At 42.0% G+C, this 27,712-nt stretch overlaps 2 protein-coding genes and 1 long non-coding RNA gene across 3 annotated transcripts; all 3 read left to right on the forward strand.

Annotated features, from left to right (window-relative positions):
- Positions 1-47: 47 nt before the first annotated feature.
- LOC117478339 (homeobox protein Hox-A2a-like) lies at positions 48-5,082 on the forward strand. Its single transcript, XM_034125341.1, is given in 3 exon segments — positions 48-3,655; positions 4,252-4,927; positions 4,929-5,082. Coding segments are annotated over 3 exon segments (1,083 nt in total). The 5' UTR covers positions 48-3,300; the 3' UTR covers positions 4,981-5,082.
- A 3,819-nt stretch (positions 5,083-8,901) lies between these two features.
- Positions 8,902-10,288, forward strand: hoxa1a (homeobox A1a). The gene is made up of 2 exons (XM_034125095.1): positions 8,902-9,514; positions 9,921-10,288. Exons 1-2 carry the CDS (start codon positions 8,908-8,910, stop codon positions 10,286-10,288), a joined length of 975 nt encoding a protein of 324 aa, XP_033980986.1. The 5' UTR covers positions 8,902-8,907.
- Positions 10,289-11,927: 1,639 nt separating this feature from the next.
- Positions 11,928-27,363, forward strand: LOC117478269. The gene is made up of 3 exons (XR_004555404.1): positions 11,928-12,015; positions 14,790-14,884; positions 26,907-27,363. It is a non-coding gene; the product is annotated as an uncharacterized LOC117478269 (long non-coding RNA).
- The last annotated feature ends 349 nt before the right edge of the window (positions 27,364-27,712 follow it).

Consider the following 27,712-nt stretch of genomic DNA (forward strand, 5'->3'; position numbering starts at 1 on the left):
CAACATTTCATTCAAGACAATTTCTCGATAAAACATTTCAAAAATACATTTCCCATTGTTCCTTTTATATATTTCATGACGTTTTATACTTGTATAGGTGATCACAAAAAGGGGGAAATAAATGGTTGCAAAATTGCCATTATAAAAGACAATAACAATAGCATAATAATCCATGGACGAACATTTGTAGATCTCTATATTTTGTATTATGCTTATAAAATAATGTGAAATCCGTGGCCATATTTAATATTCAAAAACAGAAAAGGAATTGGCCTCAGATTAAGTCAAATATTGAATAACATATACTCCCTTTTTTCTATCCCTTTATATTCGACGTGAAGAAAACTCTCGGTGGCCTTCTCCCCTCCTCTCATGCGCGTGGGCACATCCATAATAATAAAAATGTCACCCCGGCCCTTCTGGAGATTCTGCAAGAAGACAACAAGCTAAATGAGAAATCGTTTGAAAAATAATTTCCTGATGTGTTCAGTCACTCAAATTCGGTCAGAGAGGATACAGACTGAAGTAGAAATCGTAAGGGGGATTATTTGTCTCATAATATTACAGATTTACAGATGCCAGTGTCAAAGCCAGTTCAAAACGAAAAACCTCAGTGGTGTCGATACAAAGCACATTATCATGAAAAGCTGAAGCACGACAGTGATTTCATCTGTGTGCGTTTTTTGTTAAAATGAAGGGCCTGCATAAGAATTATTCTACATGTTTTAATTGTTTGCAGTAATTTCCTATAAAGACATGTAACACATTCACACATGGAGCTAAAATGCTTACATGGTTTTGTAATTCTTTTCATGACAAAAATGCACAGATATTTCTTCACATGTTTGTCTTATCAAATTACCAAAACCATTTTTGCACCATGGTATTTCTTTTTTTATATTTTGCCTTTGTGCAACTGCAGTATTATTTGTCCTCACTGATATTACATTTATAAATAATTGTCAGCCCAATCTGATTGATATGAGAGGGCATGAACATTACTAACCCTGACATATGGTTAGCAGGGACACCTAGAACAATTGAACCATGGTGTGTCTCAGTAAAAAAAAAAAAGCTGATGCACTATCTGCATCCAACACAGACACACTGCATACACGCGCACACGCACTCACAGCAAGCTACTGATATGACCCATATGTGCCATAAACAGGTAGCACATAAATAACGTTTTAACTTAAACAGAACATTTGTATTTCTTCTTATGCATATCCATCCGTGGGAAAGTGGTCCTAAATCAATCCTGATGTAAAGACCAGTGGACAGGATGGGGTCCACTAAATGCCGCCACCCACTCCTTTCCTTCACACAAAGCCTGTGCGTAATTCCAAAAAAGCCATCCATCTCTTCCCTAGCAACTCTGTCCTGCCCCTGGCCCTGGTCCGCTCAAAAACCTGCATGTCCTCTAGAACGACAAATGCACGTTTTTATGTGAATGCATTCACGATTTAAAGATAAAAGCCAGGTGGAGAAGCTGCTTCGCCATACTCACCGTTGGCGCATTACAGCCTCCTCAAAAAGGAAATGGTCACATCTTGTGTAGATGGATTCTTATGTATCTTCTAAAAGATCCCTCCAGCGACAGCCCGGCTACAACTGCGAGCAGAAACTGGTTCTAATCTGAGTGGCCAGTGTTTCTCGCCGCTTCCTGGCTGCATTTGATCCGGGGGAGAGTTAGAAGCCTTAAATGTGTTGTGAGGGCACCGAGCTGTCAGACCTTTTGGCGAGTAAGATTGATCGCGCGCAGGCTTCCAGGACTCTTTGTTTGGTATATAAGCAACAAACTGAGAGAGGCCTACCACTTCTCCTCTTCCTCTTTCTTACTCTCCAAACCATTTTTTGGAAATGAAAATACAACATGTACTGCTTGACGAAAAACATCCCAAATGTGGCTTTCTAGGATTCTGGAAGGGCTATAAAACCACACACTGCAGGGAAGTGCCATTCAATAAGAATATACCATTTACATAATAACGCTGCAAATGGTCGATTGTAAATGTAACGGTGTTTGCTTCATTGCATTTTCAGGTAGAATTGATTTCTGGAAATACAGAGGGATGGTTTCCTCGGCATTATATCTCTTGTCCTCCCAGTAAACTCTGCTATAGCCTTGTGGGTTTCTAATTTTAACAGTTACATGAAATTCTTCAAATTATTAACACAATATTTAAACAACAATGGCAGCTTTTGGTGATCGAAATATTAGAAAATTACCTATCATATTAGAAAAATGCTCCTTGTTTTTTTGGCCTCATGTCTGTGGGTTTGTGCACACACATGGACGGGGATGACCTCGTTTCAAAATCGAGCTTTATTGGAATAAACGAAAAACGTATGTGCTTTTATATCATATCCAAAGTGTCCATATTAAAGTGTATAGTAAAACAATGTTTATGGGTACACATACATAAAATATGTGCGTGTGTAATTTCGTACACATTTCTGGACCTGATCTGTAAATGTTAAACAGCTGTTATGTGTACAAAATGGTCTGTACATGTCATATCCGTCACTATTAACTCAATGGATGGGCTTTTTATTGCAACACATGTCAATGGATGCACTTCATATTTCATTATTATGCATCTTTGAAAAATCCCATCTATTCTGGAGTCCACACTCACTGTGCAGACTGGATTGTTGGGGTTGGTTTCTGTCGAAAAGTCTCAATATCAGTTTTTGGGGTATGTTTTTTACACATCTAAAGCCTGACTCTTGACTATTTGAATAGCTGGCGTGAAATGTGTGTGTGTCTGTGTGTGTGTGGTGTGGGGGCGTTCTAGACTGACATCCTCAAACAATACGAGAAAGAGGAGTGCACGAATCCGCGCACCCTAGGCTGGGCTCCTTCCGTGTAATAGTGAGCGTCAGCCATTCTTAAAAAACACATTTTGTGGCTTAGTGGACTGGACTGGAAGGGCGAGAGGAGGATAAACTGAGCGGACAAAGATGTAAATAAAAACAGTCGTCCCCCAGCTGAGCGAGGCGTTCTTCATCAGAGTTTTTGGATCAATCAGGCAGACAGTGGCTCCTTTTGATTAAACCCCAAATTGTCATTGGGCAGAGGTAATCATGTGACAGGCAATTCGGTCCAATTTCAACCTTGTCTCCATGAATTCAATAGTTTAATAGTAGCTCGGTCCCCATACGGCCGTAATCAGTGATATAGAAAAAACACCACCAGGAGATTTTTTTAAATGATTTTTTCTTTCTCGTCCTCATTGAGCCGCAACATTTATAAAAATACGCGTGCAAACTTTCCTCGGCTCTCAGGGAGCGGAGATGAATTACGAATTCGAGCGAGAGAGCGGTTTTATCAATAGTCAGCCGTCGCTTGCTGAGTGCCTGACATCTTTCCCCCCTGTCGCTGATTCATTTCAAAGTTCATCAATCAAGAGCTCGACGCTTTCACGCCCGACACTGATTCCTCCTCCCTTTGAGCAGACCATTCCCAGCCTGAATCCGGGCAGCCATCCGCGGCACGGCCGGCCCAGACACATCCCCGACGGATGCAGCTCGCTGCCCACAGCCTCTCTACCCCCGGAGTACCCCTGGATGCGGGAGAAGAAAGCCTCCAAGCGGAATCACCTGCCGACTTCCACCATCTCCAATGGACCTGTGTGTTTTTCCCCAAAAGGTGGGTATTTACAAACAGGGACCCTTCACTGCAAATGTGTTGACTAGACTATTTTTTGCTAAATAAGAGCTCAGGCCTTTCCTTAATATCAAACAGGCTACATCCGTTTTGTTCTGGTAGATTTATGGTTACTGCTTTGCTGTGATTGCGTTTGAAGACAGGAAAAAAAAAGTTTGGATAAAGTTTGGTGATGTAAGATGATTTATTCCCCTAGCCGTGGCAGAGTTTTGATGTGTGACAGTAATGAAGAGTGATGGAGTGCCGTTGCCGAGGAGGGCAGCTGGAGCATTCATTAGTATCCCACAGCAGCCTGGACCTCACTGCTTTTAGTGCACTGTGTTAGCTTCACACTCATGCTGGACATTATTGTTGTGTTTAAAACTGTCTGATTAGTATCTTTATGTTGTATTGATTTTGGGATAAAAAGGTTTACAGGCTTGGGTCAGTAGCTCCAGCGGCCATTTTGCTGCAGCATGTTGTGAGCCTCTCTCTGGTGGTTTGGGAAAGCCATAATGTTATATTCACGGGCAGCGGGGTTATGTAACTGTTGTGTCCTGCGTTTGTAATCCCATGCTACCGTAATGCTTATTTTCCAGACTCGCCAGAGATGGTGGAGAGCGGAGGGGGAGGAGGGGGCTCCCGGCGGCTGAGGACCGCGTACACCAACACACAGCTGCTGGAGCTGGAGAAGGAGTTCCACTTCAACAAGTATCTTTGCCGGCCGAGGAGAGTGGAAATAGCGGCCCTGCTGGACCTGACCGAGCGACAGGTCAAAGTCTGGTTCCAGAACCGGCGCATGAAGCACAAGCGACAGACCCAGAGCAAGGAGAACCACAACGGGGAGGCGAAAGGGCCGGGGGCCGAGGACGACCTCCACAGCGACGACGAGGAGGACGATGAGGGCCCCCTGTACGAGAGGAGCGGGGCCCTGTTGGAGAGAGATACCTGCTCCTTTCAGAATAACTCACTGAGCTCCATACAGCAGCTCCACAATGGCGAGTCCATGGGCTTTGCTGCTGCGCCGCTGAACAGCAATGACAAAAATCTGAAACATTTTCCCAACCCGTCACCCACTGTTCCGGGATGCATGTCAACAATGGGCCCAGGCTCGGCATCTGGCCCGGACAATGGCGATAGTCCCCCGGCCCTGGATGTTTCTATACACGACTTTCAACCTTTCTCCTCGGATTCCTGCCTACAGCTCTCCGATGCAGCTTCGCCGAGCTTGTCAGAGTCTCTGGACAGCTCCGTGGACATTTCTACAGACAGTTCTTTTTTTCTCGGAGTCCCTAACTACAATCGACCTGCAGCATCTGAACTATTAACTGAAATCAATCACACTAGCTTTCTTCCTTTCTCTCGGGACAATACATATCAGGCTGCGATGGTATTAACTCTGATGTTATTTGTATATTCGGCACATTTATTCTGTTGATATTTGACTTGACGATTAATACAAGGTAAGGATGAAATTAAATCACTGAAATGGCTCTACTCAAGACGTGACTTGTAATTACCATAACAAATTGATCTAATGGAATGGAAATTATGAGTGTATGTGAATAATTATACAATATTAGGCCTATGGATCCTGGTCATTTTATTTTTGTATAGCTTCCAATGTCTTGGATATTTTTGTTAGAATACAATTAACTTGCTACAATCCTTTCTCCTGGTGTTTTGAGTCGTTTTTTATATCTATTTCCAGACTGGGTATTTTAGCTAGAATTATTCATGTTGCAAATATGCAAAATCAAAGAAGTAGGGCAAATATAGAGACGTTATGCAAATGTCACAACAGGTTGGCAATGAATATAAATAGCCTAGTCCGGATTGAGTTCAGTAGTGAAGGCACACACAGGATTGGAATTTACTTGTAAAGTTTACATTTCAACAAAACGGAAATTGTTTTAAATATGACTAGTTTACTGAAATAATTTTTACAACATGTTTTTAAAGGCACAAAAACATATTTTATTAAAAACTTCAGAGATAAACTTATTTTTAAATGTAGTAAAATAACTTATATCTTATATAATATCTGCTAAATTGTAGTTTAGAAACGAACAATTAATGAGTTAAAAAGTGTAACTTGCTTTGCTGGAATTGTTTTTAGATGTTCTTAGATTTACACAGGTATCTTATTGGCACTGTTTCAAGCTTCCTACACCCTAATGCAGATTATTTTAATGTTCACCTTCACACTTCATACTTTGGAGAGTAAAAGCAAACACGTCTGCACGAATCCTAGCATGACAGGGCTCTTAACATTGTGTGCGTGTTGCAGCCGAATAGCCAGGCCATGTTTGCCTTCAGGAGCTCATAAATCACTCCGTGGCATGAATGAGACGGACATTAAGGAGACCAATTGTGGCGTAATGTGCACAAATAAAATTCCACTTACATTTTCATACGGACTCCCCAATTCGTGTGCTAAAAGGGGGCTGAGTCTCTGCATGCGTTTGGTAATAATTCATTTTTATAGCTTGTTTAAACACGGCCCTGGCTCGGGGACAGCGGCAGCGTGCAGTAGCAGGCTGCTCAGGGTGTGAGGCTGCACTTTTCCCCGAGTGTTAAAAGTAGCTCAAACTCAAAACAGACTACTTATGGATTAGAAGCAATTTATCAGACACAAATGTACTACGCATAGATTCAGAGAGAGGCTCATTATGCAATGTCTGGATAACTTTATCAAGAGAGTTTGTTTTGGGGGCTTTTGCAACATTGTTGGAGCAGTTATATTCGTTTAGGAAGTCTTGAAGTAATATAGGGATTATTAATGATTTTGCTCTATTGTATTGCACTTGAGATGATTTATGGGAATCGGGTATTAGCTCATGCACAGCTTGAAATAGGTTATTCCACTCCAACAGCTTTACGAGCAGCAAAAACAACCACCGGTTGCCACGCTGGCCTCCATGGATCGATTCAGAAACTCATCTGAGATTCATAAACTCAATGGTTCAACTGCGGTTTATCGAATAATCTGGAAACCATAAGAAGCCAATCGAATGGTTTAATATTAGCCTACTGGGTAACTGTGAGTGTGTGCAATGTGAGTGTGTATTTAAGGAGGGGGGTTTTGAGGGTAAAGAAAAAAGTGTAGGAGGGGGGCAGTTCCTCTGCACTCCAGCGCCCAGTGACCAACCACAGGGCCAGTATAACCAAATCATTCCGAGACAGCGCGCCCTTTCTGCTCACATGTGTTCACACAAAGAGCCAAGAAAGCTCCAAGGCCTGGCGAAGTTTCCACAGACAGGATCCCCTGCGCCCACTCACTCACTCACTCACTCACTACTGTTGCAGAGGCAGCTGGGAAGAGGGGGAGAGAAGGGAGTCGGGGGGCATTATTGACCCCACTGCGATTTTTTACTATAGTATAACGTTTTGCAATAGCTGATAACTTTTGGTATCAATACTCAATTTTTGGAAAATGTTATATTTGTTTACATCTAAATCTTAAAGCAGTGGTGGAACAAGTATTAAGATACTTTACCAAAAAAAAAAAAAAAACTTCATTAACACTCCATGACAGAGTTAAGTCATATTTAACATAAAGAACTATAAGCGCAAATCATTTGGCAGCAGAATACCAATGCATACATGTATATCTATCCGTCTATCTATCCGTCTATCTATCTATCTATCTATCCCTTTGCATGTATCAATGCATCCATCGTTGCATATCTGAAGACTGCCATGAATAAACCATAAGGATTGAAAACATTTAAAGTGTTTGACCACATACAGCCATTAGGGGCGCTCTTCCCCCGATATGATCACCCTCCTCCCCTCCCTGCTCCCCTCCCTCCTCCCCTCCCATTTATTTTCCTTCCTCAGTGAGAGGTTGCCTCTGCACTCTGCTATACGCAGCAGCTCTCCCACGCACACACATTTCCCCTGCTCAGCTCTGTCTATTTTTTTTTCTTCCAGCGGAGCTTTTCGTCGCCATTAATTTCAGGCAATAAAGCAACAGCTTTATTTGATGAACTTAACGGGATAATCAGCCCACAGTCGCACCTCGGGCTATACATTAGGTCCACGACGGGCTGCGCATTATCAGATCATTTGATCACTATACGTGCATAATGAATACACGTGGGAGTGAAATCAGAGAAGATAGCAGACCCTGTGACCCCGGGAGAGGAACATTTAATACTAAATCATCTTAACGTTTAATAGGTTTTCTTGTCGTTACATCACCTGTGACCTATAGCATTGCTAGCAAGTGCAGAAAACCAGAGAACCAGTCAAACATTTCCAACTCGACCTTGCATGATGAGGAACAAAGTTTTAGCAAATCTCTCTTTGACAGGAGTTCTTTCTGCTCGAGTCAGGAGTGAAGCCTCCCTCACTGTGAAAATATTTGCTGAGCAAATCCCTCACAGTGTTAAAGCGTGAAACACTTCGCATTGGAATGGGACATCGCCTGTGGCAGTGACACACACACACACACACACACACACACACACACACCACACACACACACACACACACACACACACACACACACACACACACACACACACACACACACACACACACACACACACACACACACACACACACACACACACACACACACACACACACACAGCTATCCATCCAGGAGAGAATGACACCATAATACATATGATCATGACTGTTACGCACGAGAGGATACACACACGCACGGGGGCACATGCACGACAGCTTCCAAGCATATACGCACCAACAGGTCCAGGCACACACGCATGCACACTTTCCCCTCTATTCAGAAAAATACCGTACCTGAGGTCAGGCTGCTAGGTCGTCCTCATGGGGAAGTTGCAGGGGGTGAACGTTAATCTTTCCCCGGGCAGGAGGGCACACAGCAGGGGGTAGAAGACGCCGTGTTTGCCGTTCCCCACTCTTCATGCGACCCCGGTGCTGTCCGCCGCCGTCTGCCTCCCAGCTCATTGTTTGCTCGGCCAATACATTAGTGGCGACGCGCGTCACCTTGATCGACGAGCGCCTGGAATTTAAATAGCCACTCAAACACCAATCTGTCACCGGCTAAGGGGATAAGGACAAGTAGGCCTACCTCACTGGCTGACCTGGGTCCACGTGACAGCACCCGTTCACTGATATCGGCCCTCGCGCCCCCTCCTTCCCCTGATAGGGACAGAGTATAGGTAAAGGTTGGCACGGTCACTCAGGGTAAGTGGGGAGAGAGGATCAGAGGGTGTCTGTAGAGCGGACTGTCCCTCGCCCCCCGGTAGAACAATGCTACAATGAGCAGCTTCTTAGACTACTCGGTGATGAACGGTGAAGGTGGCTCGTGCTCTGTCAGGGCTTTCCACTCAGATCACGGGATTACAACTTTTCAGTCTTGCGCGGTAACTGTCAACAACTGCGGGACTGATGACCGCTTCATGGGGAGCAGGGCTTCCCCTGACGGCATTCCTCACCAGCCGGGGTCATACCAGTCTACTGCGAGCTCTCTGGGTCTCGCCTATGGAGCACATCCGGCCTGCAGCTCCAGCTATGGACCCCAAGGTTTCTGTGCTACGTATAACCATTACGCGCTCAATCAGGAAGTAGATTCCACAGCGGGATTCCCCCAGTGCAGTCCACTAATGTACTCGGGTAACATTTCCTCCTCAATGGTCTCTCAGCATCGCCAAGGTTACAGTGCCGCCCCCCTGGGTCAGCTGCAGTATGCCCACGCTGCCTATGGCAGCGGGCACGAGCAAGCTGCCCCGTTTCCTGGGTGCTCAAATCCACTGTCACCACTGCATGCAGCCCACCTGGAGGCTTGCTGTTCGCCTCTGTCTGAGGGTGCATCTTCTGCTCAGACCTTCGACTGGATGAAAGTCAAGAGGAACCCACCAAAAACAGGTGGGTGCAAAGTGCCAATGGTACAAAGTGTTAACAAATATGTCTAATGAGCGTTCTGAGTTCAAATGTAGGCTTTATATTCAACAACTCGTGTTTGAATGGGCCACGTTTGTTATATTGTTGTTAATTGAACGACAGAAGGCTGGGAATAGTCATGTTTTTGTAATATATTAAATAACGTAGCAGATGTTATCTTTCAGTGTTATATTAGACAATGTATGTGTAATACAGCATGTTTCAAAGCAGCTGACATTAATTATCTGCTGCGTAAAAGCTGCTTTTTGCTGCGTAAAAGTTTAACCTAATCCAAACCCTGTTGTCTAATACCCCATGCGTGTTGTGAGCAGTGAACATGTAAGGGAACCTTATACAATACATTCACAGTGATTTGATTCTCTGTCTGCAGGCCGGTCTGGGGAGTACGGTTACGGGGGTCAGCCGAACACGGTCCGGACCAACTTCACCACCAAGCAGCTGACGGAGCTGGAAAAGGAGTTTCACTTCAACAAGTACCTGACACGTGCGCGCCGCGTTGAAATCGCAGCAGCTCTGCAGCTGAATGAGACTCAGGTGAAGATCTGGTTCCAGAACCGGAGGATGAAGCAGAAGAAGAGGGAGAAAGAAGGGCTGCTTCCGGCCAAAGCTTCATCCTCAGACCCGGGACAGAGCATACAAGAGAAAATGGACGATGCAGCATCAGATAAATCTATTTCAGCTCCATCTACTCCGTCTCCCACACCCTCCACTGTGTCTGATCCTTACTCGTCCAACTAAGAACTAACTGCCTCTTTAACTCTTCAAGCCACAGCCGGCCTGTATATCAAAACTCATAACCAGTGTATCAAAGCCAAAGTCCTGGTTAATGGATGTGTGGACATCTAGACTGAATTAATGCACTATTTAGGACTTTGGACAATAATATGGACTGTGTCTGAGTTAAATATTTGTTTTATATTGTGTTCGGAAGAACGATTACATTGCTGTTCAATCAACCATAGACCACTTTCTTTAACATTTGACGTAACATACGCGTTGTGCCACGAATGTGACGGTGCAAGAACCAGTACATACACCTGTTCCCGAGCAGTGCTGCAGTGTGACAATGTAAAGTTACACAGCTGCACCCACAAACAAATACCTCAAATGTGCCAAAGTTGTGCGTAATGGCCACGGCCTGGGTGATTGCACTGAATGTCGCCAATTAGCCATCACAATCAGCGAGATGACCTCGTTTATTAATCGTTATAGAGTGCATTGTTATAGTACCTCCTTAATCACTGTCCCCTCTGTGTTTAAGGCCTGCGTGTTTGTGTGTCACGACTGTCTGAATGTCTTTTGTGTGAGATTTGCATGATGCCTATTGCTTTCATGTATTAGCTGAGTTTTATCAGTTGGGGAACTGTTCAAGGCCATGTTTGTTCCAGGCTTTTATCTGTTATCTATTTAATCCAGTGGAGCACATACAAAGTGTTTGTCCAGAGAGACGTTTACGGGTCAATCATGTGTATTAAAGTGCGTTTACCTCTAAAAACACTATTCATGTGTCATTGCTTAGGGGAAATCTTAAGAGAGACAGCATTAGAGAGATTTCTGAGGATTTCAAAGCCAAGCTTCCATCTAAATCCGACTATCAGACCTTTATCTTAAGCTCTGCTGATAGGAAATGAATTCTGTGTCAATTTTTACTATCGCCCGAGAAGCTGCACGTGTCTGTTTTACGCACCGCAGAGTCCCTCAATGTATGCGGCCGTGCGCGCACTCATCCCTGGGGTAAAGAGTTATTGGCATAATAAAGGCATGTTTATCCACGGAGGAGATGAGAGCGCGGACATCAGCGTCATTTGTGATGACAACCTTATTGAGCCCTCGGCTTATTGAGGGGACAAAAAAGAAACTTCATCGATTAAAAACATCGAGGTTAGGCTATTGACAAGGATTGTGCCCCTCTGGCCCTGTCAGCGTTAACCCCTCAGCTCCCCAAGTCACAAGGTGTCATCATCCCCACCTGATGACAAGAAGAACAGTGAAAACTTATAGCACTGCATGTCACACAGTCAGTTCCACAATTGTGCTTTAACAAAAGTTATTATTTGAGGCTTTGTTCCAATTAAACCGGATTTGATAATCTGCTCTTTTAATAATAATGGTTTGAGAGTGAATATTATTATCTTTAAAATCAGCTTACATTATTAATAGCATTTATTTAAAAACAAACAAACTATTTCTTAATGGACTCTCAACAGTTTTATTTTACCTGCCCTTTTCAAAGTTGCCTATATCGTGTGACAATATCCAAACAAAAAAAGGGGGTTTTCCTGATTCTCTAGCTGATTTAATTCCTGGTGTGCAAGCTGCGAGGCCATCACACCATAAAAGGGCAAAAAACGCCGAAAGAGCCATGATTAATGAGCGACGGCACCTTTACCTGCGATGCACCTGCAGGAGCTGCTTTATCGGAGCTGCTTTATCGTGAGGCTGCTCAGTCTAATTCAGCAAAGAGAGTAAGTTATTTAGCCAACCTCTGTTGTATTAATCTAATCGAACTCTTTGTTGATATTGGTTATGCATTTTATAAGGTGTTTTTTCAGTTGTTGCTCCTGTGACAAGGTTTGTTTGGTAACTTCAGACACCCTCATTTTGTTGGAGGAGTTGTTTCAGTATAAATAGTGAAGTTAGCACACAGACCTCCCTTTTTGTGTTTGTTAGGCCAATTTGGATAATCAGGTGAAACATTGTCATATATTTGAAAAGGATAGAATACAATCCATGCTCTTTCTTTACAGCAAATAAATTAAGATTTTCGTTTATTTTAAACAAAATGTAATGCGTTATGTATATATTTTTTAGGAGATTGTAAATATGTTAAGGCAAATGAAAAGTATTAATTTGCTCTTCCCTATTTTAATATCCTTTAAACATTTCTGATTTTTTGTTAAATTATTTAGCACATTTGAAAAGTGTTATATTATAGGGTTATACAAAAAGTGTCGAGGAAACGACCTGAATTAGATTGACACGGTTTCATTAAAATAATGTTACTCAAATACAATGTTATTTTTTTAAACAAAGGGTATCGTTGGTTGTTGTTTTAATAGCGTATTATTTCAACGCTCAATCTCGAACAATTCATTCTTATCAAAATGCATCATATTATTTCACACAAACAACAAATGTTCAACTAAAAGCTTCTGCACAATTTATTTCCGCCTCATCTGAATATTTTGTCACGGCAACTAGTATTATCAAGTCATTTTATTTCCGTTTAAGACCAACACAAATTGTATTTTTCATATATCTAATTCTATTTTAATCATAAACCCAACATGCAACATATTTTCTTCGTATTTCCTTTGAGTCTAAACATCTGGTGTATTTTTATTTTGCTTGCAATCTCAAATGCGATAGGGACAACATTGCGTAGTTACTAATTTTCCTGCATCTTGTAAATAATTTTTTTTTTTCGTGAGTCCAAAACTGATTTAAGACGCTAAATGTATACAAATTAGAAGTTGTAACCGAGAATGAAATGGGTCATTTTCTCATAACACATTTAAGACATATCATTGATATGTATTATTGTATTTTCTATTGTATTCTACTATAACCCCTAGTAAAAATGAAAGCCTGTGTTCGAGACTTCCACAGACCTCTTAAAGGACCCTTGGGTGTCCCCGGACCCCGTTTTTGGGAAGTTTAAGCTCCACTGTTCTCCCTCAGGCCCCTGTGCGCTATGCAGGAGCAGAGTGGATTAGAAAACGCAGCTGATCCTCAAAAGAAAGCCTGGGGTCAACCCTCGGTCACAGTTTGAGTTTGTTGTCATAGCACCACCCACACCTAAACAACAGTTTACAGACCACACTGGGCAAACAAGCACCTCAACAACGCAGTCACAGTCCAGCTCCGACGGCCTATTTGACCGAAACACCCTCACACTCGCTGCTAAATGCTAAAAATGACCTCAGCGTTTCAAAGAAAGTCTATCAGGACGTCTGTACTGGTCCGACCGCCAGAATATGCCCCCGCGCGGCTGATGGTTCCCATTAGGGCCCTCGGATAAACACACGGACGATGACAGATGTTTGACGAAAACCATTAAGGCTTTGTGAAGGAGGAATATATGTTTAAAGCTTTTTGACTTAAGGGGGTGACGCAGAAATTAGATGGAGGATTCATTTGCGCGTCCTTGATGGGCCTGAAATAGATATGCGCCTTGAGCCAACTAAAATGTGTGCCATGGAAATGATTTGTTTACAACATTTGAAAAAAACGACTGGTCGAACAAGTCTGCCGTCATAATAACTATGCAAACGGAAAGAAAGTTTAGGCTGCTGATTTGACCTGAAGGAAATAAGTAAATCCCTGTTTAAAATACATTCATCTGAATTTTAGTGAGAGAGCTCGGGAAAAACATAATACATATTCTGAAGCTTTAGAAGAAAAACTACCAGTGACGTGTTTAGGATACTTTAAAAAAAATGAGGTGTTGAAAGATATTTGAATTGAAACTTTAATATATATTTGTTTTTTAAATCAAATATCATTTCCGATTGCATACAAATAAATAAAAGCCACAAAACCCTAATTTAGAAACTTAGGAAAATTGTCTTTTTAAAACTATGTTTTTTATATGAATTATTTTAACATTCTTACATTTTTTGTGCAAATGGGACCTGAATTAGATATTTGGAAGATGTTGTTAATTTTGCAATCATCACAGGGAAATGTAGTCTTTTAATATTTCAAATTAAAAAATATCTGGATTGATTTCCTTATATTCTCCTTTATCTTATCCATATCATTAAAAACGTAATGTGCATTTATTATATTACTAACTAATAACATATAGTAACATTATAATAATATAATCTAAATTGTGAATAGTCACTTTTTTTGTAGGATGTCAGAAGCCTTTCAAAAGCATCAAAGGCTCTCGCACTCCAATGCAACAAACAGCAAAAATAACATTCAACAAAAAAATTGTCCAATAGAAATAAAAGCAGAAATAGAATATCTATTTATATTATTTTATTTATTTGTTTTACTTACATAATTGCAACTATAACAAACAAACAAGCATTGTTTGTGGATTTATATCTTGTTCCTATAATGTTAAGTCATTTTGCTCAAAATCTGAAGGCTGTGAAGAAGGGAGCTTCAGTTAGCAAAACTAAAGTGTCCTTCCTGTGGCATCACAGAACAACGTATCAGTAAACTAAAACTGAATTGAAGCAGTGACAGAACAAGAAGCTTATGATAATTTGATTGTTTTTTCCAGCATTATCGGTGGACATAAAGAAGATTTGTGAGACCCAAAGGGGAAGCATGCGAGTTGACCACGAGACTCAAACGCCGCCACCTGAGAGTGTGAAGGTATTCATCTCAGTAACACACTTTCACACACAAATGAAATCACCTGTGATACTGTGAGGCTTATCAGAAACAAATATACAAAAATATAGGTGCTTAACGATATTAAGGTTAGAGACAACAAAAACACACACACACACACACACACACACAGGTGCAGACACTTGGAGAGAGGGAGAAATAGTGTTAGGGTTGGAGTGTCAAACCACCTCTGCCTCTAAATTATTTTTTTGTTGATGTCATTTTAATAATTGTATAGGATTTGTGTGTGTGTGTTTGTACCTGGGAATACGATGGAAGAAATCCCCATGGAGGAGGAAAAGCCACTGAGAACAAGAAAAAGGAAATTCAAAAGGCTTTGTCATCACACCTAACTGATGAAGGCTTTTTAGGTTCAGGCTAATTTCTGTGTGGTAATGCAGACATCCTATGTGTCCTAGGTCATAATGGAAAGTGCAGTGATATGGACAAAAATATAGTGGCTGTGATCAGTCTGTGCCTACGTAGATCTTATTTGTAGTTTGTTTATGGTCAGCTGCGGTACTATGCCTCTAACACAGATAATGGGCATGGTTAAAACCAAAAACAAGGCACAGTTTCTTTGTCCATTTGTTCACACAACAGTGCAGGCAGCCCATAGAGACAGAGAGGCAGACAGACAGAAGTCACTCATCAGGTTAGTCGAGGTATTGGCACATCCAAGCTCATTGACCACTCCCCTGCTGTGATTGGCAGCCAAAATGAATTCCTCCATCGACAGATGTGCGTCTCCAAGTGCCGATATAGGGACAGAGCCGATAGAGGGATTGACAGTATGATGGAGGAAGAGAAGACAGGGAAGGAGAGGAGAGATGACATCATGTGGTCAGTTGTATGTGTTTGATGAAACAGTGTTGTGGTGTTTAGAGTGAGGAAAAGTGGAGATGAGATGAGGTTAGAGGCCGACTGTAGCGCTGTACGTCCACAGCAGAACTCACCTCAAAGACTTGTCTGCAGTTTTCTTTAGGCTCCTTTTGTATGGAGAAGCAGTCCTGCATTGTGGGGAGACTCTCAGTGAACAGAGAGCTCAGCCGGGACGCTTTAGCAGGTCTGAGGCCCAGAGAAGGAATGGGGAGAAGGGCCGTGGTCTCGAGACAGAGGTCCATCCATCACACATGTCCTGACCTCGGCTTGACCCCAGCAGGGCAGCCAATGAGGCGCCCGCACCCCCTAAAGAAAGCCCCCCACCACACAGACACACACACACACTTACCTACTCACACACACACCCACACACAGAAAAGATCGGGTGACGCTGAGTGGAGTCTGGATGCTCTTTGTGTTGGCGATCATCGCTTCCCAGAATCCTTTGTTTTTTACGTGACTAATGTGAGTAACACCTGACAGACAGGCTGTTCATCCCGTGTCTCAGTCTTTCTCTGAAACACACACACACACACACACACACACACACACACACACACACACACACACACACACACACACACACACACACACACACACACACACACACACACACACACACACACACACACACACACACACACACACACACACACACACACACACACACACACACACACACAATCTGGTACGTCGTACGTATATGTTTTGAACAATAAGTAACATTGATTTACTAAATACTAAAATACTCAACAGTTACATTTTTCTCAAATGTCTTTCCTCATCCAAAGTCCTCGAAAACTACACTCCATATTTTCTGTAAGTGTATACATAAAAGCAAAGACACTGTATATTAGCAAACAGGCAGGTTGATGTTAGGAGACATTAACAGATCCCGTTACAGCTCATGTTAGCTTAGGCTCGGTGACTGACTGCAATCAAGTCTTGTCCTCAATTCATAGCTAACCAACTGAATGTAGGCTAAGATGATTTATCCACCGGATATCAACAATTGTGTATTAAAACCTAAAACATTATATAGGACTTTCAACCATGAGGCCACTATCCGTGTCTGGTTTGAAACCAAATGTCAACCAAATGCTATTGTTTAATTTAGCTTCAAATAACAATGGTAACCGGGTGTTTAGAGCTTCCTCCATAATATGGGGAGATGCAGTTTAGTCATATGGGAATGCTATTTCAACAGAGTTGCATACAGAGTGTAGGGAAGAGGAAGGGTTGGATGGATAGGTCAAAAAACACATGACACTTTACCATGCAACTAGACCGCTGTTCTTGTCCTGTGTAAAACCAAAAGTCAGCTGTTGACCTTTTTATGTTGACTGCTATTGAAGTACATAACTCTTTTCATATAAGAAACATAATTATTTTCTTAAAACTAACCACATCTTTTTGTTGCCTTAATATAAGAAATTCGTTTTTTTTTTTATCCACAACATTTGCCACATGTTTAAACTGCAGCTGTGCGTCCCTATTTGACAAGTTGTGAAGTGGAGAAGGAAGCCATAAATGACACCTGAAAAGCTTGAAATGCTTAGTCATGACACTTCAGTACCTCAGTGTGCCTTAAATAATCATAAGTATCAAAACACACCTTCTTAAAATCAATCTTTCACCAGTCACTTCGGAGAGAATACTGTGGGCTTTTATACACTGTTGTTCCTTTTGTTATGCTTGTTGTCATGTTCTTATTGAGCCTGAGATGTAAGAAAGACAAACAAAGCTAAAACATAATCCCAAACCCTAAACGGCAAAGCCAGCAAACACACCCGACAGCATTTCCTGAGTGCTTGTCAATAAGCGAGTACAGCCTGAGCCAAGCCTTTGATATTAAGGACCTGAGCCTTTGGTCTCATGAATAACTAGACAGGTGAAGAAGCTTGTGTTAAAATGGCCTCAAGCAGATAGCCATAGTTAGCACATCACAGAAAGAAACACAGAACAACCGCCACTACTGTCACACACAGCTGCGGGGCAGAAGAGCGGTTTCAGCACCTCAGATTAAACGTCTCCATGTCAGGGAGAATTTGGAGAGCGTGTGAGCGTTAGAATCTGCTCGGGGTGACATGCAGCGATTGTCAGGACGTTTTGAGCTCACCTGACACTGTTTTACCTGTGAACCACCTGTCAGTCCGCCCCATAGGAAGAGCAATGGTGCTCACGTGTGTTGTGACAGAAAACCACTGAAAATACAATCTGCGGGGATTAGTGAGCAATTTGTGCGATAACTGACACAAAATGCAGCGCGCGACCTCTTTGATGGTTGCTGACAAGAGTTAGCATACTAGGTCACATTAAGAAATGTCATCTATTTTCAGCAACATTTCACACAGTTGCGTTTGTCAAGATTGTTCAGTCTTGTAGCTGTTTGATTGACATGTTAAAGCATTTCTGATGCCAATAGCGGTAATGGCCTCTTTCAGAAACAAACAAACAAACAAACAACACATTCAAGTTTTCAGATCTTAAACACTGATCTGCTTTAACGCATTAGTGATTTGATGCCAGAAAAATTACACACACACAAGCTGTAAAACCACAATGGGTGTTAAAGCAGGCAGAGTTAATACAGCAGCTTGTTATTGTAAAGAATGACGGAGATGTTTCAGTGACAGATGTGTAACTCGGTGTAACTCTAAGCCTCTCGTTTGTACACGCCCTGAAGCACATCACACTGTGGGAGTCTGAGAGGCGGAGTGAAACTATGCACTGATAGGGTGCCTGTCCCCTTCAGGCAAAGAGCAGTCCAGATTTGAATCTCACAACACTCGTAACAGTGAGCTTAGCAAGACAAATTGATTCTCACTCAAAATCTGTGAGATACTGTATGTTTATGGTTGTGTAAACACACCAGATAAAAGCTTTTAATCACGCTGTTGCAGTTGAGCTGCTGACAGAGCAGCAATGGCCATCAGAAAACCTCATCTTACGTAAACCATGATATTGGGAAAGCAGTCTTCCTGATTTCTTTCTTTTCTTCTTTTGTAATTAAGTCTGCAGTTTTCTCCTTAGCGGGAACCACGGCCGGATTTCCCAAAAGCAAGTTAGAGCTATGATCATCAGCTAAAACATTAACATGTCATTACATTGGAATTTCATTTAGAGTAACGTCCCTATCTGTAATGTCCCTTTATCTTAGTTGGACCTTTATCAGCTAATGTTTCAAAGAAACCATTGCAACAACCATGCCACAAAGCTAAAGTACAGCTAGCTGGCTAACCTGTGGATAGCTTAGTTTACAGTTATCTAGTTGGCCGACCCTGTCTTGTGTCAGTTTTGAAGCTTCTAGAGATCTATCCAAAGGCTGTTTTAGTTAACTGAGAAAGACATGGAAGGTCTCAATTTTAAAATCACATTACAATCTGTGTAAACATTCGCAGTACAAAGGGATTCAAATATTTGTGTATTATAACTTTTAAACTAACCACCAAGTATTTTGCACCCGCTGGCTTACTTACTACAAACCTCCTAGCACCCCCTCCTCCTTTTACCCCACCAGATGCTTGGTTGACTATCACAGAAACCCTGTTATGTAGCACAACCAGTTATGCTGCCTGCTCACTTCTGTTGGACGTGTATAAACACCTTCACCATTGGATCTGAGGGTTATTTAGTCCCTAAGGTTAACATTTCTGTAAAGTAGCATTCAGCATAAGTTAGTAAAACATTTTGAAACTCCCCAAGAAACCAAATGTTATTTTAAGCATCAGTTGATAAAGGAGTACAAAAACAGCAAAGATAAGAAATGTGCTCAGAGTATATTGTTGAAAGTAGATATTTGTGTGTGTGTGTATGTGTGTTAAAGGGAGCTGACCTCTCCAACACCACATGCTCACCTGCAGACAGCTGGACAGTCACCCTCGTCTTCACCCCCCTCCTCTCACTCCCCCTCGCTCGTTATCATTTGAGCTCCACAGAGACTCTTCTAATGACAGCGCTTGTCTATAATGGCGTCGTCACAGCTCGTGTGCGTGTGTGTGTTACTCCGTGTGTGTGTGTGTGCGCTTGTACGGGTGCATGTTTGCCCTGTAATGACAGCGGCTGTCTATAACGGCTCGTCCTGGCAGGGATCATTTGGTCCTCCCTCGCTCCCACGTCCGCTGTCCGGTGTCACCCGTGTCCGGGTGGACGATGATGTGATCTTTAGTCCCCTCTGCGATCTATAGACTGGCATTTGGCTCAGCGAGCGTCCCCCGGCCCTGACATGCATGCTAAAGCTTGCCGTTGTTCTGCCGATAAACCCCACTGCTCGCCTTACCTCCCCCAAAAGGACGTTAACGCCAGCCAGCGCAATATTCAGACAGCAGATACCGGAATGGCAGTTAGCCACTGAAGTTCGAGCCCCTGTAGGGAAAAGTATAGATGGTTTGTGTGTGTGCATGAATATGTGGTGCAACTATTATTTCAGTGCAGCAGCAATCGGATGTCAATAATTCATTTGTGGAACATTATTTATGTTAGTTTTGTTAAAGAAAACATTATAAGTAGCCTTCTCCGTTTAAATAACATTTTCTGTGCGAAAAAGTCAAACTTTTTTCAAATCTTTCCACAATAGATAGTACTCACATACTGGATCATCCCATGCAGTCAGAAAGCAGAGGAGGCAGCTACCTGAAAGATACGGTATACCAAAATAAATGACATTTTGTAACTTTTGTTCATAACATCTTCAAGAAATATCCTCTACCCAGGAAACAATGTGTTTTGCATTTGACTCAACAGTTTGTGTGGAAAGACAAATTCAGTTGTTAGCATAACCATTCATAGGAACCTCAGCCAAACAATAAAGAAAAGCGTCATCAATACAAAGTCAAACTTCATGGATAAATCCAAGCAAAATAAGTCATGACTGGGCATACTGGGAAACCCCAGGAAGGTTCAACCGTCTGTACTTTCATTTTCTTCTATATCTTCTACTTGTTGTGACTAAAGGGACCACCATCCTGTCACAAGGCTAAGGCTAAACACGCAGACAGCCCTACAGCCAATGAGGTTTAAATGAGTTTCCTTTAAGTTCCTATGTGTTTGGCCATAGAAAGTCTCTATCTCAACCTATATTAGCTTATTGCATTGACACTTCTCTTCTGTTTATGCGTCCGTGTTTTCGATCTCTAATGCAGGCTTATATGCTCTTTAGTGTGCCATTTGGTGTGTGTGTTCTGGCTCTAGTGTTGGTCCTGAGGGACTGGCTGTGTCCACTCCTGCATTGATGCCATCACAATCTCATCTGCATACCTGACAGCACAGACCTTCTTCTTCCTTCTTCCAACCCCCTTTCCTCAATCTTGCTGTCTGTGGGCTTCATCCAGTGCAACCTCTTGTTATAATTTCTTCGTAATGCCCTTTCTCTTTCATTATTCACCTTTTTTGCGTTGTCCTGTCTTACGATGTCTTTGTCTCTCGGGTCTTGCTTTCTCACTCCCTTGCAATTTTTCTCTGGGTCAATACTGTGTGTGTTTGGGATTCAGTGGTTGCCGTTTCTAGATAAACACCCTGTTAGCAGGATTATCCCTGTTGTCCTAACAATGTAAACCTGGGATTAAGCCTAACTCTCTAGGGATGTGTGTGTGTGTGTGTGTTATGTCCTCTTTTCTGAAAAGGCTGCCTTTTAAAGCATGTCAGGTCTCAGTAGCTTGCTGCACAGATTATGTGTAAAATGTGCATCTCTACATTATATATATATTTTTTTACTTAATATAATGTTTTTTGTGGACAATAAACAGGAGGTGGTGTTCCTCAACAAAATGTATTATGGATTATCCTTGAGGTCTAGCAAATAGGTTGTGTACCTTTTCATCCTCACTAAACAAAGCCAATAGAGAACCGCAGTGACGCGTCCTAAAACCCGGAAGTAAACTTCTTCCGGTTCCTTCGCCAAAAATGCAATGCAATTTCTCCATAGGATTTGGAATCATAAATCTATCGATCATAAATCTATCGATTAGATTTATGATTAGAAAATTATAAAAGATGGGTAGACATGTGGAGATTACCCGGCTGAAGAAAACGTGATCTGTCTCTTAAATGTGTGTCAACCACAGACCTTATTTCAAGCTATTTTCCAAAATCCTATGGAGAAATTGCATTGCATTTTTGTCGAAGGAACCGGAAGAAGTTTACTTCCGGGTTTTAGGACACTGCGGTTCTCTATTGCAGATTGTTTATAATCTTGTTTGTAATCATTGTTAGCTAGCTAGCTAACTTCTAAATTGCCTATGCAGGTTCATGTGCTTTTCTTCTCGGCATGTTGGTGCTAAATGTCCATCAGTGTAATCCAACAGGATTGCATATCGCCCTGCCAGATTGCTCAACCCTTTGCATAATACAGTAATAAGGAGGCCGACTTGTAAAATGCACCATAGCACTACAATAGTCAAAAACTCATGATGTCTTAAAGGGGCTTTGAGACCCAAAACACCACTGTGCTAAAAATACATATGGGGCTGTGTTGTGTGGGTTGTGTTGTTTTAGATAGGCCTGCTGGGGAGATGTTGTAACATTATCCAGGAAGGCCGGTTAAACAATGAATCTAAGTGTTAAAAGGCTTTTCAACGTATAAAAACACTACAGTTTATTGCACTACTTTTACAACTCTGACAAGTTATTACAGTGTTAATAATTTTATTCTCCATTACTCATCACTAGGCAAACAGTATAAATACCTGTTTAGCAATCAGGATCCCAGCTATGTCAACACAGCAGCATGATTGACATGAATGTGGCGCGGCCTTTTGATGTGCGTTGCTAATGTGTGTCTCAACACGGCCTTAGGCATACTTCAGATGAAATTGTGTAATGGAAGGAAGGCTTTCATTAAATATAAAATATCTGAATATGTTTTTATGCTATGCCAGTTATTTCGTTTTTGTATAATTTTTAAGATCAAAATCACACTGTGTCGCTAGAAAAACATATTTAAAATGATCTGACTGTTACTTTTCAATGACGATTCAGCCGAGTAACGTTTTTAAAGCTATGGTTGAACAAATTGCTGGTGAAAGGGCAAAGGAGAGAGTGCTGAAAAGAAATTGAGGCGGGGAAGCGAGTAAAGGGGTGGTTGAGAAGGCGGGGCAAGGGCTGTGGTGGCGATGGTGAGGTGAAAGGTCAAAGGTCAGCCCCCCTAGTGATATCTCCTGTGCCAGAGAGGCAGTCACGACCCGGTCAGCGGAGGTTCAGGTGTCAGAGAGAGACGACTGACTGACGAGACCTCTCCTGCGCTCCGTCCCGGTTGGACCTTTCATCCTTCCTTCCCTCCCTCTCGCTGTCACTCCTCCGTGACCCATCCCTCCTTTCCTTCTACCGCTACCGCTCTCTTCACTTTCTGTCTACCCACAGACCCCCCCTAACCCTGTCATCCTCTCATCCTTCTCTCCTTCCTTTCCCCCCACTCACCTTCTTTTTCACCCCTTAAGCTAAACATTACCATAGGGCTTCACTCAGCAGGCCAGGCTGACGAGGGCAGCTCTCTGTGGGGCTGCTTGTCTTCAGTCCACCATCATATGCTCACACGGCTTACAATCACACAGAAACTTTCACATGCTTATAAATGCCCTAGTTGGCAGGAGCACATGTAGCCTACTCTCTACTGCCAATCCTTCAGAATCATTTTTAAGTTAGAAGGGGGAAATTCCAGTTTTTAAATGTTAGGTACTAAAAAATATTTGAGTTGATGCCCTTTATAAACCACTTTTTACCACTGTTTACCACTGTTTACCGATTTTATTGCGAACATTCAAGATTCAAACGCTCTAATTTAATATGCACAATAGCTACAGTGTAGTTATGGCAATGAAAATCTTAAGTCCAAAGCTCCTCCAACATTGTTACATAATATATATAAGACACAACAATAAAGTAAACGAAAACAACTATAAAAATAGTGCAAGAGAATGTTTCAAGACTAATGTGCAAGTAAGATTCTGCTTATGTGGACACCACTAGGCAAACAATATGATCCTGAGCGTAATTTAAGTGTTTCCCTTCTTTAAGAAGTTGTGGGGTTGGTTTAAATGTGCAGGCTCACTGTTTTTCTTCTTAAAAGGGTCAATAAGTAATTTGTGGCTCAACTTGACCTCAATCAGCAACAAAGGACCTGCAACATCAACTGATTAAGACTTCATGTAATGTTAGTTTTGAAGTATGCAGAGTTGAGACACTGCTATGTCCATTAACTTCTAAATACTTAGTCATTGTGTGCTGTGCTTTATTTATTGCAGCTTTAACACATATAGGATAGTCATTTCCATCTTGTGGAGCTCCCATTAAATTAACCTATTGTTGCAGGTGCTGAGGTGTAGCCTTGATGCCTACCATTAACTTGGATGGGATTGAGCTCCCTATTTCATCATCAATGACTATTACAGCACACTATATTGCCAAGAGTTACAACAACATATCAGGGAAACTATGTTTACATGTCAACATACTTTAGGAATATGACTTTTCACAACAGTGGATACTCACAAGTTATTGACTCCTGACCTGGTCGCCAGCCGGAGTCGATAGATTAACCACGGCCGACCTCAGGTCTCGCCAACCACTTGTGATAGGAAGACAAAAAGTAGCTTAGTTATTGATATAAAAAGTATGATGCCACTGACAAAAATGATTTACTTGTAGAAAAAGTATTTGATGCGACAAAACCATCATAAATCTAGTAGCCACTGTATGTACAGTACCTTTCTGAGGAAAAGTTTGTCAGTAGCAATCAGCAGTAGAGTTGTGACGGCTGTCTCCATCACATATTGCTTTAATACTGAAGTGTTCCGGACACAAGCTCTGATCGGTTCAGCGTTCAAACCTGGAACCCAAATCAGAAATGTCCCTATAGATATTTTGGTCAATTTAACTAATTGTACTAGTAATACTGAGCTCTTGACAGTTCTGAGGACCTTTTTCTTAAGGTTACTCTTGCTAACAAACACACTGACAACATCTACTTTGCATTGTTTTGGCTGCACGTGTCTAGGACCATTTGAGGGGGTCTTTGTGGATTTAATTAGCTGCATAAGACCATTAACCAATGATATGCAATGTACCTGCAGTTCTATAATAACGTCAATTAGTTTACCATTTTTGATGGACTATTATACTACAACAATGCATGTTCAATCATGTGATACCATTCTCATTTAAAATACATAGTAGTAATGATGGGGTCTCTCAATGCAATACAATCTTTTAATTTTTTCCCTTCACTTTTTGTGTAGGAAAAATATTTCATAACCATTTCACAGCTGCCAAACGGACCTCACCCCGCAGCTATGGACGAGGTTCTCATCACTCTCTTACTGTCTCATCATCATGTTGACTGGCACGCCTGAGGACATGAGGCAGCCAGACATAGGCACTGGCAGGTATGCACACAGACATACACTTTGGCAGGTGCAGGCTGCACGAAGGGCTGCCAGTCGTTTCTTCTGTGTTGCTTTTCATTAACTTGTCTCATACAATCAAAGACTGTCAGCAAGAGTGACAGAAGGAGAAAGAAAAAGAAGACAAGAAGGAGAGAGAGATTGTCTCCTTCTTTTCACAGATATGACTCTGTGCAGGCAGCTGCATCTAAACTGAAACTTCCTTTTACTCTTGATAACATTGTGTCTGGCCTTCTGAAATGTCCTCGGGCGATATTCCCACACACCGATGTATCACATACACACATGTGCAGGTGAGAAAAATGTAGTGATCGGAGCACAAGTTCTCTGGGTAGCGCACATTCTACAGTGTCAGCTCATCATCTCCAGAAGCGCACACCTGCATGTTCCAAGAAAACATTCAAAGGAAAGTATTACTGTTGAAAAGCAGCATTTCCTGCAATGTGATCAGGACGTTTTGTGAAATGTCAAAGCTTAATGAAAGAACGACAGAATGCATTCCCCTCTCTGCATAAACCGATGGCTTATTTCTTTGCTTTCGAGAGACGCGTCACTCTGCTAAAGGTTAAAGGGAAGATATTCTAATCAGGGACTCTTTACAGAGCAGCAGCTCAATAAGGTCAACTGGTGTCACAACACTCAGGTTGGAGGGAGGAATGTGTGTACAATTGTGTGCATGTGTGATGGTTACTTTGCAGTAATCCTCTTTCAAATGTTTTGTGGCTCTAACAATGTTTATTTTTCTATTGTTTTTTTCTTTTTGCTTGTTTCTTGCCCATAAAAACACATCACTGCATCCTGACAAACACACACACACACGAGTAACATGTAAAGCGCTGGTGTCTGACGGGTGATCCGCCGGCCAATCGGCTGTATTGATTATTGGGCCAGGGGAGGTTGGTGGAGCGGCAGCAGTAATTAGGGCTTTTTGGTGTGGATTAGCTGAGAGAAAAGGTCACCCGCTCAACATCAGTGGCAGGACCACAAGCAGGGACAGGGACGGGTGGACGTGACGAGGGGACTGTCCCCAAACGTGACAGGGCGTGATTGGCAGGGTCATCTAAGTCATGTATGTGAGCACATGCAGAAATTGACAAAGGATAATTCAATTGTACAACAACTGGACCTATTTTGTAGTTTCCTACTTCATTTCTTTACTGGTTATGATATCACTGTACTCACAAAAGTAATAAGAAGAACTGGGTACACGGTGAAATCTGACTGGGAAAGAAACTTGATCGTTCAGACAGGTTGCAAACAAGCCCGCAGTGTAGACACCTTTATTTGGAGGAAAAATCTACAATCTAAGTATTCATCTACTTTGTAAAGGAAACTAAAGGAACTGCAGAAAGTAACGTTTGTTGAAGTTAGACCAAGAGTTTAGTCAACAGGCAATTTGGATGAGTAAAAACTAGGAGTAATAAGGCTTCCTACTTTGAGAATGAACGGTTTAATCAAATGCCTGACTTCCTTTAAGCAATGCTGGCATGTTCCCATAACCTAGCAATTAACTTAACAACTTTAGTGTTGTCTTAACCTGTGTAACCGATTGCCAAGCCAAGAAAAAGGAGATCCAAGTTGTAAAGAAAACAGCATTGTCCTTTAACATGTGCAGAATCTACATGTAAAGTATGTACGTTTATAATCAGACCATGCAACTATTTGAATATGAATCACTATAAGGGCATTAACATTGACATTCTCTCTCAATCTCTACCAACCTGCAGGTTGACTTCTCAGTGGTATGACAGGTCTGAGTGTATCTTACAGGGTCACGACCCTCCCAGGCTGTGACCTGGACAAACAGGACCGAGAAGCAAGAGGACATGGAATGTCCCTTTTGTTTTGGTTAACAATTTTTGCTGAAAAGGTGGAAATGTCCTCCCTTTGCACTTGCAGGAGCAAAAGAAAAAAAATTCTTGGCAACCTGAGTTAGAGTTTACGTAACATTTGTATTGTGGCTTTTACAGAAATTATAAAAGCTCAGGCAGCTCTGTGTTTTACCTGGGGATGCATTATTCTTCTTTTCTAAGCCACTGAAAAAATGATTTATTTTAAGAACGCCGCTTTTTCTTTGTGAACACATTTTTGGTGTTAGCACAGCCACTTGTCTGTATTTTTAGTATGTCCCATATTATATATGTTTCATGCGCCTGTAACCATCTGGAACCAATTGTTTCTTAATAAAAAAGCCAATGTGAATGATTAAGAAGGTGTCTGCGTGTCTGCATTTACTGGGTGTCAGCTCCCCTTCTTCTGCTCCACAGCAGCTTAGTGTGAGGCAGCAGCAGCTGTGGCAGATTTGGGCAGCACTGTTTTTTTGCAAAGCTGCAGCACTCCTAGTGGTGGAAACACAGAAAAGGTGCAACATTATTGCAAAACCAACCAGACAGGAGAAGACAAGTGCTGATTGAGAAAGCTTGTGTGCAGGAGTATTGCTTTGTATTGCATTGCCTTGTTATTGTGTGTTGTGATTTAGCAGTGGCAGTGACTCGTGTATGTGTGATGATGGTGGTTGAAGAGGCATGCATAC

This window comes from Trematomus bernacchii, unplaced genomic scaffold (assembly GCF_902827165.1).
Source record: "Trematomus bernacchii unplaced genomic scaffold, fTreBer1.1, whole genome shotgun sequence".
Taxonomy (NCBI): Eukaryota; Metazoa; Chordata; class Actinopteri; order Perciformes; family Nototheniidae; genus Trematomus; species Trematomus bernacchii.